General features: G+C 39.9%; 2 protein-coding genes across 2 annotated transcripts in view; both read left to right on the forward strand.

Annotated features, from left to right (window-relative positions):
- Positions 1 to 779: 779 nt before the first annotated feature.
- Positions 780 to 14108, forward strand: part of LRRC4C (leucine rich repeat containing 4C) — a 1176981-nt gene continuing 1163652 nt past the window's right edge. Inside the window, exon 1 of the mRNA XM_029914596.1 lies at positions 780 to 1087. The gene's annotated coding sequence lies outside the window, so the exon portion shown is untranslated. The remainder of the gene's footprint in view (positions 1088 to 14108) is intronic.
- LOC115272475 (60S acidic ribosomal protein P0-like) overlaps positions 10417 to 14108 on the forward strand; it is a 95831-nt gene continuing 92139 nt past the window's right edge. Inside the window, exons 1-4 of the mRNA XM_029915545.1 lie at positions 10417 to 10508; positions 10814 to 10910; positions 11642 to 11843; positions 11971 to 12134. Coding sequence (XP_029771405.1) covers positions 10417 to 10508; positions 10814 to 10910; positions 11642 to 11843; positions 11971 to 12134 — 555 coding nt within the window. The remainder of the gene's footprint in view (positions 10509 to 10813; positions 10911 to 11641; positions 11844 to 11970; positions 12135 to 14108) is intronic.

Genomic DNA, 14108 nt, shown 5'->3' on the forward strand with positions numbered 1-14108 from the left:
TTCCAAACAAAATACTGTCATAGACCATGCCATTGCAGGACACTGATGATTCTGATGATCTAGCTCTTCCAGGCAGGTTACAAACAATCTTGCCTTCTGGCCGGAGATGGATTCCCTGTCCTCCCTGCAGACACGCAGGCACACACACACAGAGCCCTGGGAAGTACACATTTACTGTATACTGCATGCCGACTGCCTTGGAGAAACTGTAGCTAACCACCTTATTAGTATTCTTGCCTCCACCGTGTCTCACTTGCAGCATCAGAGGGCTGAGCAAAATGCAGTGGAACAGGGACAGACACAGCTCTGGCAATGATCTCAATGCAGGCTGCCGAATGCGGGGGGTAGGGGATGCAGCGCATCAAGATTAATAACCTTGCCATAATCCGGGGCTCCCTGCAAGCAGACACCTCTGTGACTGACCCGCTTCTGGCTTGATGAATCTGCCTGGGGGAGAGGGATCCGGAATCTACCTTGTCCTGGGGGCCCCCCTGATTTTGGATGTTCTTTTGATCCTACACCGATCTGGGAAGGTAGCAGTGAGCTGAACCATCTGCAGCACACAGCAGCTATTGGAGGTTACAACTGACAGTTTTCATTACACTGGTGTGTGTGTGTGTGTGTGTGTGTGTGTGTGTGCGTGCGTGCGTGTGTGTGTGTGTGTTTGTGTGTGTGAGTGTGGGTGCCTGCTTTTGCGTGAGAGGGGATGTGTGAGTGTCCGTGAGTGTGTGTGTGTGTGTTTGTGTGACAACCAAAGCAGGTATATCGTACAGTAGGAGATTTCAACAGCGTGAAAATATTCTCTGGGCACTTGGACTCAGTCTGTAGCCCCCAGCCTTCACCATCCCCTGCCTCCCGCCAGCCCCCCTTTCTCTTTTTGCCTTTGATGAGTTTTTGGCTTACTTTTTGACGGAGTCTCTTGGACACGTTTTTTGCTGGTGCTGGAAGATCAGATAAATGGAACCTTTGAAAACTGATTATTTCTCTTCTATGTGACTTAGAAGAAACAAAGAAGAAAATAGTAGTGCAAGATAAGCTAGAGGATTTTAAATTTTTCCTTGGTGAACTTTGAGGATCCATAAAGAAGGTAAGTCACGGGACTCCTTAGATCTTAGTCCTTGGTTTCTTGCTTGTGCTTTCCTGTTTGTTTTTGGAAATCCATATGCAGTTTATAAGTGCGTTTTTAGAGCCTGTAATGCTCAGAAGAACTCAGTGTGTGGCATTTTGGGCTATTTTCATGCCAAGGAGATTATTTCCATTTGTATAACCATTCCCCAGTCCTCTTCCTTTTATTTATTTAACATTTTCACAGTGAATTCTGCTTCTATGAAATCTGGGGAAGAAACCCAGCCTTCTCCCTCCCTGAAATACTCTTTAAATTTGAGGGGCAGAAATCAGAAAAGCTACTGGCAGGGGCTCCGAGTAAGAGGCAAAAGTGTGTCTGGCTCAGAGACTGAAGGTGGGGGTTGGGGGCGTAATCTGGACTTTTATGATAACTTAATAGTAGACTTTTTCCCCCTAAAGCACGTATTTTTTTCTGGATTAGTTAAATCTGCTCTGCATAGTAGCAAATGTATGGAATACAGAGAAGCTGTTTCAACAGCTCTTAATTGGAACAAATGAGAACAAAGTGGAAATTGTTTAATGTTTTGAACCTCCTTTTTTGCACTGATTCTCTTGTGATTGCATCTCATTAACCTTTCTGAATGCTCTGTCCCCTGATTAAGACTAGTGTCTCTCATTTTGGAACATCCCCTTACCCTACGTGGTCCCTAGAGAAGAGAGTGCGGTGCAAATTGCTCTTAATTGTCTACTCTTGGCTGTAAACGCAAGCAGGCGGTATCAGGAATTCAGGTGACTTTAGTCTAACATCTTCCCTAACTCAGGCTCCTTTAGTGTTTCCTGGTGGTTAGCGGTTTAGCGGCGCCTCTTCTTTTCTTTTTTTTTTTTCCTTTCCGTTTCCTTCAAAGTGAAATGAAAATAGTATTTTACCTATTTCCATCCAGAGGTTACTTAATTAAAGCCAAATAGCATTTTACCATGTGTTAGCGTCTGTGTTCCTGTATCTGTAGGTATTTTTATCTGTGCACTGGCATCACTTCGCTTCTCCGAAGACGTGAGAATCACTTGTAAATATATTTCTAAACTGCTGAGACCCCTCCAGATAGAAGCAACAGAGCTTCAGTCTTCCTCAGTCTATATGTATATATAGGGATAGTTTATCCTAAAAGGAACCATGATATTTCATGGAATGTTGGCCAACTTGAACTGTTACTGTGAACATTTTCATGGAAAAGCTGACAGTATGTTAACTAGGCAGAAAGGAGAGCACACATAGGTGTTTCTCTAAGTGTGGATGTCTCTGTATAGAAAGGGAGATGATGCAAATTGTAATATGAGCTTTATTCAGAGACCATTGGGGAGTCAGAGATTTACCGGGGCATCCAAAGCTGAGGGATGTCGGACCTCATACTTGAAATATTAAGACTATTTTCTCTAACAAGGATTCCCCCTCACCCCCCAGTTCAGAACTAAAAAGAAAAAAAAAAAACTTAGATGAGATTATACCCTGGTATTACCATGGACCATCCCTTCTATCTGATATTTTTGCAAAGTGGTATTAAAGAAACCATTTAAGGAAGGCAGCTGTTAAAAGATGTCCCGTACCCCAGGTGACACTTCCTCCACTCAGTGCACTTGGTAAAGATTCTATGGGAAAACTGTCTCTTGTCAGCATAATTTATGATCTGTCATTCTTGTCAACTATTTCTGCTCCAGATATTTTCATCTGTTACTCCTAGATTCCAGTTACATTTCTTTTATCAGAAGGGGTTTTTTTTTTTTTTCATTTTTAAATGACTTGAAACCTAGGAGAAACTCCAGCTAAAATTTCATTTTCTTTGTGGAGCAAACAACCTGGGACTCGTGAAACCCGAAGGCGAGCGCTGTACCTACACCAGAAACACCGAGTACTGTTCGGAGGACCGTGCAGAGCCTTGATGGGGCAGGTGGGGGATTGGAGTTGCCCACACTCTGCCTGGACCGTCCCCATTTCTTACGTCGGGCAGCTCTTCGTGAACACACAGTTGTGGCCAGTACCGGGTGCAGAGGGGCAGCATGCTACGTCTCCTATGTTGTGTAGGGACTGTTCTGAGTAAAGAGAAGCCCTTTGAAAATGCTGTTTTGGAAGTTGGCAAATAAGTGCCTCTTCTTATTGAGGCTATTTAACTCTGACTTTTCCCCCCTCCCATTCCCATTTTCAACCAGGGTGGGTATATTTAGACTTGTGGTGTTGGTTAAAAAAAAAAAAGAAATGGAAGATTATTCTCAACACCATCTTAAAAATAATCAGGATAACATCTTGGCTTTTGTGTATTTGAGATTTAATAATTGTAATGAGTGAATCTTTAGCAATAGCAACACTTTCATTATCACTTATTTTAAGCTAATAATAGAAGTGTGGTGCAAGCCAACTCAGGGTTTTCTGATTACAGCTTCTGCAGTGAGCAAAGCCTCTCCCTTCTGTGTCAAGGTTTCCTGATGGTGTTGGAGCCGTTGTAACTTTGCATCGTTATTGGCTCAGGTCAGAGCAAAGGTAAACAGCTTTCAATCCGAACAGGCTCCAGATGCATGGCTTTCTTTTGTCTCTTCTGGATTTGTTTTGTGATAGAAAGTGGTGTTTTGTTTTGTTTTGTTTAAATTTTAGTTTAACTGGGTCTCTTCTTTGCTGAGTGAGTTCAAAAAGGAAAAGGGAGGGAGAGAACTTTTTGTTTCAGTATAGGTAATAAGTCAGTTGACCAAGACAAGGTTGGACTTCCTGGAAGAAGGACTATATGCAGAGTTATTATTTTTTAAAAATAAATAATTGGCAAAGGGATGCCTTGAGTTTATCTGAGAGAGAATAAAGGAAATTCCAATCCCTTTTCTATAATTTAGTTCCAGTCAGTTAGCCAGCCTTTCTTTAGGTCTTGGCTCAAGTGAACACACCAGGCCCAACATTCTTCAGTGTGTTTCTATGTTTTTTAAGACCTAGGGCACTTAACACATGAATGGCTCTTTCCTTCTGTAACAAACAGAGCTGACAGCTGGAAAGTCAGCTACTGAGAACCTTTAAAGGAAGCCAGAAAGATCACCCCGTAAATTGAAGAGCAAAAGGGAGCTCTTGCAGCTTGGGCCCTGGAGGTGGGTGAGGACCAGGCGAACTGAACTTGAAGTTTTGATTGCTGAGTCATTACAACAGCCTGGAGCTGTGTGTTAGCTCCGCAAACTGATGCTGACATTGGGACTAATGCTAATCGGCTAGAGCATCAGCCTACAGCAGAAAATGCAGACTCTTGAGATGAAGAAGATCTAGTCTCTGAGGAGAGATGCATGTTTGTGTATTCTTGCTTTTATTCTTCATCACCTAAGGACTTCTCCGGGTCCTTCATTAAATTGCAAAGGAAGAGATGGGTTAATTAAAGTGCAGATGGAACAGGGACTTTGCAGTGGACTAAATCAATTCACTCAATTTATCTGAATCCCCATTTGGGACTCCTCAGTAGTCCCCAGTGCAAGTGGTGTTCCGTGGAGACGGGGATTCGAATCAGGAGAAGGATAGAGGCTTAGGTGCCAGTGGAGCATAGATGGTGTGCTTGATGGTCCAAAAGTCACCGAAAGCCTCAGAACTCTGGTCATTCTTCCTACACAGTTTAGAAATGAACATCTTGGGGCGCCTGGGTGGCTCAGTCGGTTAAGCCTCCGGCTTCGGCTCAGGTCAGATCTCACGTTCGTGAGTTGGAGCCCCACGTCGGGCTCTGTGCTGACCAGTAGCTCAGAGCCTGGAGCCTGCTTCTGGTTCTGTGTCTCCTTCTCTCTCTGACCCTCCCCCTCTCATGCTTTGTCTCTCTCTGTATCAAAAATAAATAAAACATAAAAAAAAAGAAATTAACATCTTTATAGTGCATCATGAGGATTATGGTGAAGTGTTATAGATATACATATATTGAAATATAAAATATAAAATGATCAATACATTGCAATGGAAATGTAATGTACTATGGAAATGATGGCTTCATATATGGTTTAAGACTTTGCAAAATAGTTTCTTCAATATGATTTTCAAATTGATTAAGCAGAACTTATCTTTATAATGGGTGACCAGTATTTGTGGTATTAAAATTTGAGTGTTTCACAAATGACTCTACCTCATGTCAGTAATTTCTGTGGAACACTCTTGGTTTTGGGTTTGTGTAGGTGTGCATGCCTGTGCACATGGGCGTGTATACTTGTGCAAGTAATTGACCAACCTATAGGAAGTATAACTTCAGATTCATGAAAAATAGAAAATGTGATGATCCGAATCCATTGTCATTGGATATCCAGGAAAGACTTGGACATCCAGTCTCTTCTGGAGGAATACACAGATCATCACAGGGTTTGTGGACTCTAGAGAGGTCTATTCCATAAAAAATTTGTTGATTAGAATTTGATTTAAACTTGTGAGTTGTATCCATAGGATATTTACTTATAATGATAACATAAGTCATGATGATTGTCACACGGAGTTATGTTTGGGGGACAGATAAACGAGAATTAAAGGGCTGAGTGAGAGATCCTTATGACAAGAAAATATGGTAGTGATGGACATTGACTTTGAAGTTGGACAGACTTGAGACTGGATACCTAATCTCTCAGAGCTTCAGTTATCCAATCTGTAAAATAGGGAAATCAATCATTCAGTGGGCCTCTGCATGAGTGAATAAATGAGTGTATATGTACTTGAGCCTTGAACAATGTAGGGGTTAGGGTGCCAGCCTCCAGGCAGTAGAAAATCTCCTATAGCTTTGACTCCTCCAAAACATATAGCTTACTATCTGTTGACCAAATCCTTACTGGTAACGTAATCAATTAACATATTTGTAGTATGCATTTTATATGGTATTATTACAATAAAGTAAGCTAGAGAAAAATCTTTTTAAGAGAATCATAGGGAAGATCTGTTTATGCACTGCAAAACATGGATAAGCAGGTCTCTACACTGGTCAAACCTATGTTGTTGAAGGGTCAGCTGTATAGTATTGGTAAAATCCTTAACACAAAACTGAAACTCTAAAGTTTCAAGTATATTTTTCCCCCTTCTTCATCTGGCTTAAGAATTAGGAAGACCACTCTAATTTAGTGTATTTATGTAACTTATGTGGGTAGGCAAAAGCCCCAAATGTAATTTGAGAGCTAAGTAACACGGGAGAGAGAAAGTTATATTTCTGTAAATTAGCTCATTTCATGTACCATGATTTCATCAGATCCTTTCTCAGAGCAACCAGAGTGCCCTTTCCAGATGTCACCTCACTTATGCTCAGAACTTCCAAAATGATACTGAATGTAAGTAGCGAGAATCATGTGCACCCATCCATATGTGGTTGCAGAAACACAGTTCACATGTCAGCAAGTGGTGTTAACATTGCTCTTTACCTAACGCCTTGTTTTGTTCACAATCAATACAAGGGCGCATATTTATTAAACATCTACCAGGTACAAGCACTGTGATCACCACTGTGGGGGATGTAGACCTCTCTCTGCTCATGCTTCTTTGCCGCACTTCCTGCATTTGGATGGGGCATGCTGCAGTTTCCAGGCTGTCCCCTGGAATTTGCACTTAATAGTAAAACAGGGTTAAGATTCCTCTGCAAGAAGATGACCTATGTGGGACTATGTCATTGTGTATGACCTTTATTTAGTTCAAGAACATATTGCAAAAGATGTAAAAATCCTCATTCCTGTTGTAACTGAACTGAGCTGTCAGTGATGAGTTCAATTCTGCTTTGCTAACTCTGCATGCCTGGTACCACTTGACCCAGGTATTTCTGTTCTGCAAAGTCAGCCTTTCCCTAGGCACGGAGGGAGCAGGATTTTGTCCTTCAGATTGTGAGTTTTTCTATCCGTAAAATGAATGGATGGAGCCTGTTTTATGGCTTGCCGAAAAGGAAGACAAGAACCACGTTTCCTGCAGTTTAAGGCAGGTTTCTTAAAGTCCAAATCTAGTAGAGTAAGAAAGGGAGGAGGGATGTTTGTTGGTTAAACTCATACATGCAAGTTTATAATTCTCAGCCGCAGCCTTGAGCATCAGGATTTGTGGTTAGAGGAGTGCACTGAACTAACTTCCCTGAGTAATATACTGCAGATACACACATAGAGATGGTATCAAAATTATAACTAATTCTCTCATAGTCAACAAAGGTGTTCTAAGTGCCAGTTGCTGTGCTGTGTTGCAGGCTATATTATTTATACTTCCAAAACAAAGGTAAGGTAAGATTCCCATATTACAAATGAAACAAAAAGTGACTCATTCCATTGTCCAATATTCAGACTGACTTCAAAGCTTGTGTATATTTCTTCTATGTATTCATAAGGATATATATAGGATATATATCCTTTTTAAAAAAAATTTGTAGGTTGTAAACCCAGTGCTTCTTCATATAAATCCTTGAATATGGAGAGTCCAGAGTAAGCCTTCTCTAAATGCAAATCAGATAATGTCATTGCCACAACAGAGCTCATTCTATTGGTGGAAAGACGTAGTCTCTGTTTTAAGGGATCCTGAAGGCTCACCTCCTGAACCACTGGGTTCCTGATAATAGTACATCCTCAGTGCTTTGAGGAAGAGCCCAACTTTGGCAGTTCCGTAAATCTTATTAGAACGTTTGGTGTCATGTAGCATATTGGCAAAAGTAACTGGAGTTATGGGATGTGGGACAAAGTAATGAGGGTCTTCTCTGTAACAATAAATCCTAAGTAGCATTGGGCAATAATTGATGAATGCAATTTATGGGTCGTGTCTCTTAGCGTCTCTCTAGTAACTTATTGTGGATTCCTTTTGTACCTTTTTTCTTTCCTTGCAAGGTTGTTGTAAAAAGATTAAGAAAAATAATACTTAAAAGAGACTGAGAATAGATATTGGGATTTAGTTCTCTTCAATAAAAGATAAATCATGGAATGCCTGGGTAGCTTAGTAAGTTAAGCATCCAACTCTTGATATCTACTCAGGTCATTATCTCCTGGTTCATAGGTTTGAGCCCTGTGTTGGGCTCTGCATTGACAGCGAGAAGCCTACTAGGGATTCTTTCGCTTTTCCTCTTTCTGTTGGTCCCGTGCTCTCTCTTTCTCTCAACATAAATATTATATATTTTAATTATAATAATTACTAGTATTAATATGATAATTTAGAAATCTCTATTTGTATATAAGCCTTGTACTCCATGGTGCCAGAAGTTATACAAATTGTTACCTCACATGAGTGAACAGAAACATGAATATCTATTCCTGGCCATAAAAATATGAACGAGAGGAGGAAAATTATCTTTCAGATATTGATGTCAGTGGGGAACATGCTGATGGAAAAAGAGTGATTTGGTGCAGGGCATTCAAGGAGACTAGAGAAACAGAGAACCAAGTCAGAATTTCATGTGCTAAGGAATTTTATCTGTCGTTCAATCCTAAAATTCTGTGAACTTGGGAATGTAGCACACGCTTGACTGTAAACAGGAAAAAGGGTCACATTTTGAAAGCTTTTTTGATAGAGAGGAGGTAACCATCTTTTTACTTTATGCTCTCACAGAAACAAAGAAAATTTCAACTCTGCCTTTTCTCTCATCCCTGTAAAATTTCTCTATCCTTCGTATAAAGTGTAGATATTTTTTAAATCAGTTTTTGGTGTTCTAGATGCTCCATATATGTGTGTGTGTGTGTGTGTGTGTGTGTATGTGTGTGTGTATATATATAGTTATATATACGTGTATATATATATTTATATTTATATATACGTATATATAGTTATATTTATATATGTGTATATATTTATATATATATATTTAAGCAAACCAGAATTCTCTGTGTTTGGTAAGCCATTTCAGGATAGGAGATTTAAATTCTTTATGTAGGACAGCTTGATTTTTATATTCGTGATGTGCATAATAAGTCCCAGAAGCAAGGACTAAGTACGCATACAATGGTTCAGGGTATACTTTTTTGGAAAGTATGATTGGAATTAAAACTTTTGATCAGACATGCTAGGAACCTTGTAGATACTTAATGTGGAAGAAATGTGTCAGTAAAGAAAAGGTTTTTTTTTTATACAAATTGAGACAAATGTTTGCATAACAATAAAAATAAGTATGAAGTACAAGCGATTTAAACAATCACTTTAATAAAGGTAAAGTTGTACCTGAAAATGACTGATTAGTAATACAAACAGTGGCTGAATGTGCTAATTTATTTCTGTTGGAAACATTCCGTATGTATAGTGATAAACATACCAAGGAGATAGATAAACCCAAGAAAAAATTCCACTCACACATCTTCTAAAGGAAAGTCATGTTTATATGTGACTTTTGCTCAGGATCTTTCCTCTACCGAAGAACGTGGACTATATTAAATATTAAACATTTTATCAGTTAACCTGTTCTGATTTCAGTGCCCCAAGTAAGAGTATATATACAAGTAGTAAGTTTTTCTGGGTGTCTCTTGACTGCAAATACTTTGATGAACTAGGGTCTGTCTTGTTCACAGATGGCTGAGCACTTGTGTTCATCTGCTGGATGCTACCTCCTTTATCCCTTTCTACTTCTTTGACCTATCTGGCCTTACTGCCATGATTTCGTAGGATGTGTGTTTGCTCCTTCAAGTTGGATTTTTATTTCTGCCATCACAATAGGCACTGGTGGATTTTTTTCTAAGCTTTCACTAAGTGCAATTCTGTTTTTTCTATCTGGCATATGTTTTCTTCCCCCCAAGACTCATTTTACTGGTACTCCCCCCCCCAACACACACATTTCTACTCCTGAATCTCAGAACTATGACATAGATCTGGATTAAGATTGCTTTTGCTTGAGCAAATCAGCAATGTCTATGAATGAATGTTCTTGTGGATAATATCCTTTTGGTTCTGTGGCCATTTCACTGGTATCATTTATTGAAGTGTTTCTTATCAGCTTCACTATTATTTCTGGTATAGTATGGAACACAAAGTTGTAAACAAATGGTGTTTTTCCCCTCAGATATGTTAATAAACTATTGTTAATGTTATATTAGCAAGAATCAAATTAGTTTGCTAACCAAGGCAGCATAGGGTTCAGAACCGAAAAATGGAGTCACTGTGAATGATTTACAGAATACAGTTATCACTGGGGACTTTGTGATTGGGGAAGTTTAAGGAAAAAAGCTGAACTTGTTGCTTCTATTTAGGACTAAACCCAGTTTTTCCGAAGAGGAAATGGAAGAGATGAGGGCTTGACTGTGAATAGGGGAAGGAAATGTCATCAACAAATAGGTGGATAAGAATAAAGATATGGGGTGAGTCCTGGAGAAGGCCTAGAATAAAGAATCATAAAATTAACCCAGTAGCTATCATGTGTGTAACACTGTGGTATCCCAGGTGGAATGCAGGGAACTTTAGTTGTGGAAGGGAAGTATGATGATTCTCAGGGTACTTATGAGGACACTCAGCCTCAGACGACGTGTGATTTGCTTAGGTAAAGAGTCACATGTCTAGTATGATGTGTGCCTACGCGGCCCTGACTGCAGAGTCCAGGGGACATGGTTCCTCCCGGTATGATCTTTTCCTTGCAAACCCATAAAGCCATACGGTGTTCTGTATTTTCCCCTACTGCCTTTCAAACTGCTCTGTACTCTTTTAGGTAAAAATCATTTGCTGTAACTTTTTTTTAACCTTCATTTTCCTGGAATCTTTTCTCCAGTGATCGCCAAAAAGAGAGCTTGGAAGCAAAGATAGATGCAAAGATTCCTATCTGGCATCCTTACTTTCTCTTCCTTATAGAGATCTGAGTATGTCCCTTTTCTATTTTCTGGAAAGGGAGCTAGTGCTTTATACAGATGGTCTGTCGGACAGACAGATGGCCCAGACTTCTCTAATGGTATGTTGTAGAGAGAAACATGTCTGTGAACTGCCAGCTCAGAATGGAATGGCACTTAACACAAGCATGAAGAGTTGATAGAGGAAAGTATGTTCTCTGACCTTCCGGACGTCAGTCAAGTTTGCTACTTTGGGATTCTTAGAGATAGGAGAAAGACTTTGCTGCTGCAGTAGATGGCCGTTTCTTTCTCAAGCCAGGGGCCTGATCCTTCCACAACAGTAAACCAAAACATTTGCCAGGCAGTTTCATAGGATGCCATTTTTCTTGGCTTAGGGCCTGGATCTAAGGTAAGGATCCAGGAGAAGCAAAAGGCAGACCACTTAGAAGCTATTCCACTCTGATTCTGATCATGCCATTTACTGGGAGGGGAGAGCAGGGAAGAAGGAATAAAGAACAAGAAAGTAGAGGGTTTTGCCAAGAGGAAGCCACTAATCAAATTGATTCTTTGGTCATTACCTTCAATCTCTGTGGGGACAGTAGAGAGTCACCTGCCAGGCTTGTGGTTAAATAACCCTTTGATTCTCCCCTGTGATGAGAGCAGAGATAGGAAATTCAAAAATGGGAAAAGGGTTAATTTCCTCTTCGTATCTGAGGTTTGAATAATGCTCCAGAAAACTCTGCCCTCTTCCATGTCTGTTTTACTCGCCTGTGCCACCTGCCATAGTGGTTAGTGATTTGAGGGTCCACGGCCTAAGGAAATCTTTCTGTACTCCGGTCTCCTGTTCCCCTAGCCTTCTTGCCAAGTGGAGGCCACAGAGGATGCAAGAAAATCCTGTCCGGCAACAGCTCCTATTTCTGCCATTGACTCAGACCTCCCAGCTGCCAGCTTGCTAGGACTTCCCAATTTCCTGCTTCCTTCTCTCCATCTTTTTAAATGTCTCATACTCCAGATCCAAGCTTTCCAGCCTCTACCTCAGGCCCTGCTCCTTTTCGGTAACATCTTTACTTACAAATCTGTATCCTTTGTTCCTGTCTCTGTTCTACACAGTTCCACAGTTGTAAGCAACCCAGGGTTTCAGATTAGAAGGCATTGCTTCCACGTGCCCCCCTCGCCCCACAGCCTGTGATACTGGGGAGCAGTGTTCAACCCTGCAGCCCCTGGCTGGTGGGCATGAGGCGCAGATGCTGCCATTGCGTAATGACTCCAAATCTTCCCAACCCGAAAACCCTGGTTACATATTTGGTTACATATTTGCCAGCTATCTCCTTTTTATGTCATTTGATGTAAGCTACTTTAAAAAAAAGGGTAACATTCTTACCTTGCCAAATTGGGATCGTGAAAATAGCCAGCATTTATTCAGCATTTACTATGTGTCTAGAACTTTATATCCATTTCCACAATTTTGACTTTCCCTCCATCCCCAAGAAAGAAACTGAAGTAGATATTGTGCACATTTTAATGAAGGAAACACTTGGAGCACCTGGATGGCTCAGTCAGTTAAGTGTTCTACTCTGGATTTTGGCTCAGGTCATGATCTCATAGTTATGCTCTGTACTGATGGTGTGGAGTCTACTTGGGATTCTCTTTCCCTCCCTCTGTCTCTGCCCCTCCCCCACGTGCTCTCTATCTCTCTCTCAAACTAAATACAAATAAACTTTAAAGAATGAAACATTTAAGCTAAGAGAGGTTAAATAAATGGCCAAGGTCACGTAGCAGATCTGGATGAAGCAAGTGTCTATGTGTAGAAATGTCATGGTATGCTGCCTTTGAAGTCATTTAAAAAAGAAGTGATCCCTTCTTTCAGAGGGGAATGCATGGGGTTTTGTGTTTGGGTATATAAGAAAAAGCTTTGTAAACTTTAAAGCTCTATGCAAATGTTAATTGTTACTATGTTCTACCCTAAAATTATTTATGGATGACACTGCATATATTTATATAGCTCAGTATAACAAATAGCTGATTAAGGAGCAATCATTTCTCAATTTTAAAGCAGAAATATTGTGGATGGTTATGAAATAGAGCTCTAAAAACAGATGTGTGCGGGAGCCTGGTTGGTGTGTCTGGTGAAATACAGTATAACCTGACTAAATTACACTAATGAGTTGGAGACCCTTTACAAATTATCACATTTGCCCAATTAGTGAAGGAGTAAAGTAGAGAAAATGACTACTAAGAGAGCAAAGCTGATATAAAGGAAAGACAAAACTTGAAGGAAGCATAAACGATAGTAGTACCTACCTCACTCACACATGCGCACACGCATTACAGTAGGTCAAGTTGCTAACGTTATTCTGAAATCTGTAAAAATGTGTACATTATGGATCTCTGTGTATATATGGACTGTTCAGTTCCATCGCCTCCCCTCTGATTCTCAGTCTTATAACAGAGAACAATGAATGGAAGCTTATTTGAGGTTCCCCAAAGCACTTTTATGTTTCTACTTAATTTGAATTTTGTGTTACAGTTATGCTATTATACTAAAGTAGATGTGGTGCTACATTTAGTTAAGTTTCATTATATGCTTATCCTGAACACATCAATAGGTATTATCACCTTGGAATGTTCTCGGTTACAGTACTTTTATCTAAATTTTTCTTAGAAGTCATTCTTCACATATTCTCAGGGGGAAGGACCCTCCTCCCCAAATTCTCTCAATAAACTTATTTTGAGGACAAAAATAAAAGGGAAGTTATCTATCAATGTCTTTGGGATTCTAAAATCTCAATGTTTTAGAGCTCAAAGAGCAATACTCCATTTAATTAAATCTAGGGTTTTAATAGTTTCAGAATAGACTTTAATAGAATTTATAAGTAGAAATCAGGTAATTGCATGGTTGTAGATTTCATTTATTTCCACCACTTATTGAATATTCTATGTCAGTGACGGGTGCACATGTTTCTTGTGTAATTCTTAGTACAGGCATATATAGGTAATAATACAATTACATTTCATTTACAGATAGGGAAACTGAGGCCTAGAGAGGTTAAGAAACTCAACATCTAGTAACTGTCTGAGCTGGGATTTAGAAAATATGTGTCATGTTTCAGAGGACTTACAGTCTACCAACCATATGGTCATATTCACAGCATGCTTTCTGCTAAAATTATGGCTTGCAAGCCTAGATCTTCATAATTAAAATAATGGCCTACTCTAATTGCCTGCATTCTTTTCTGTCTTTCTAAACATTTCCTTTTTCCTGGGCTTTGATCAGATGGTCAATGTGATGTCATTCTTGCCTTAGTTTTAGTTTTGTGGGT

The sequence above is a fragment of the Suricata suricatta genome, chromosome 11, assembly GCF_006229205.1.
Source record: "Suricata suricatta isolate VVHF042 chromosome 11, meerkat_22Aug2017_6uvM2_HiC, whole genome shotgun sequence".
NCBI lineage: Eukaryota > Metazoa > Chordata > Mammalia > Carnivora > Herpestidae > Suricata > Suricata suricatta.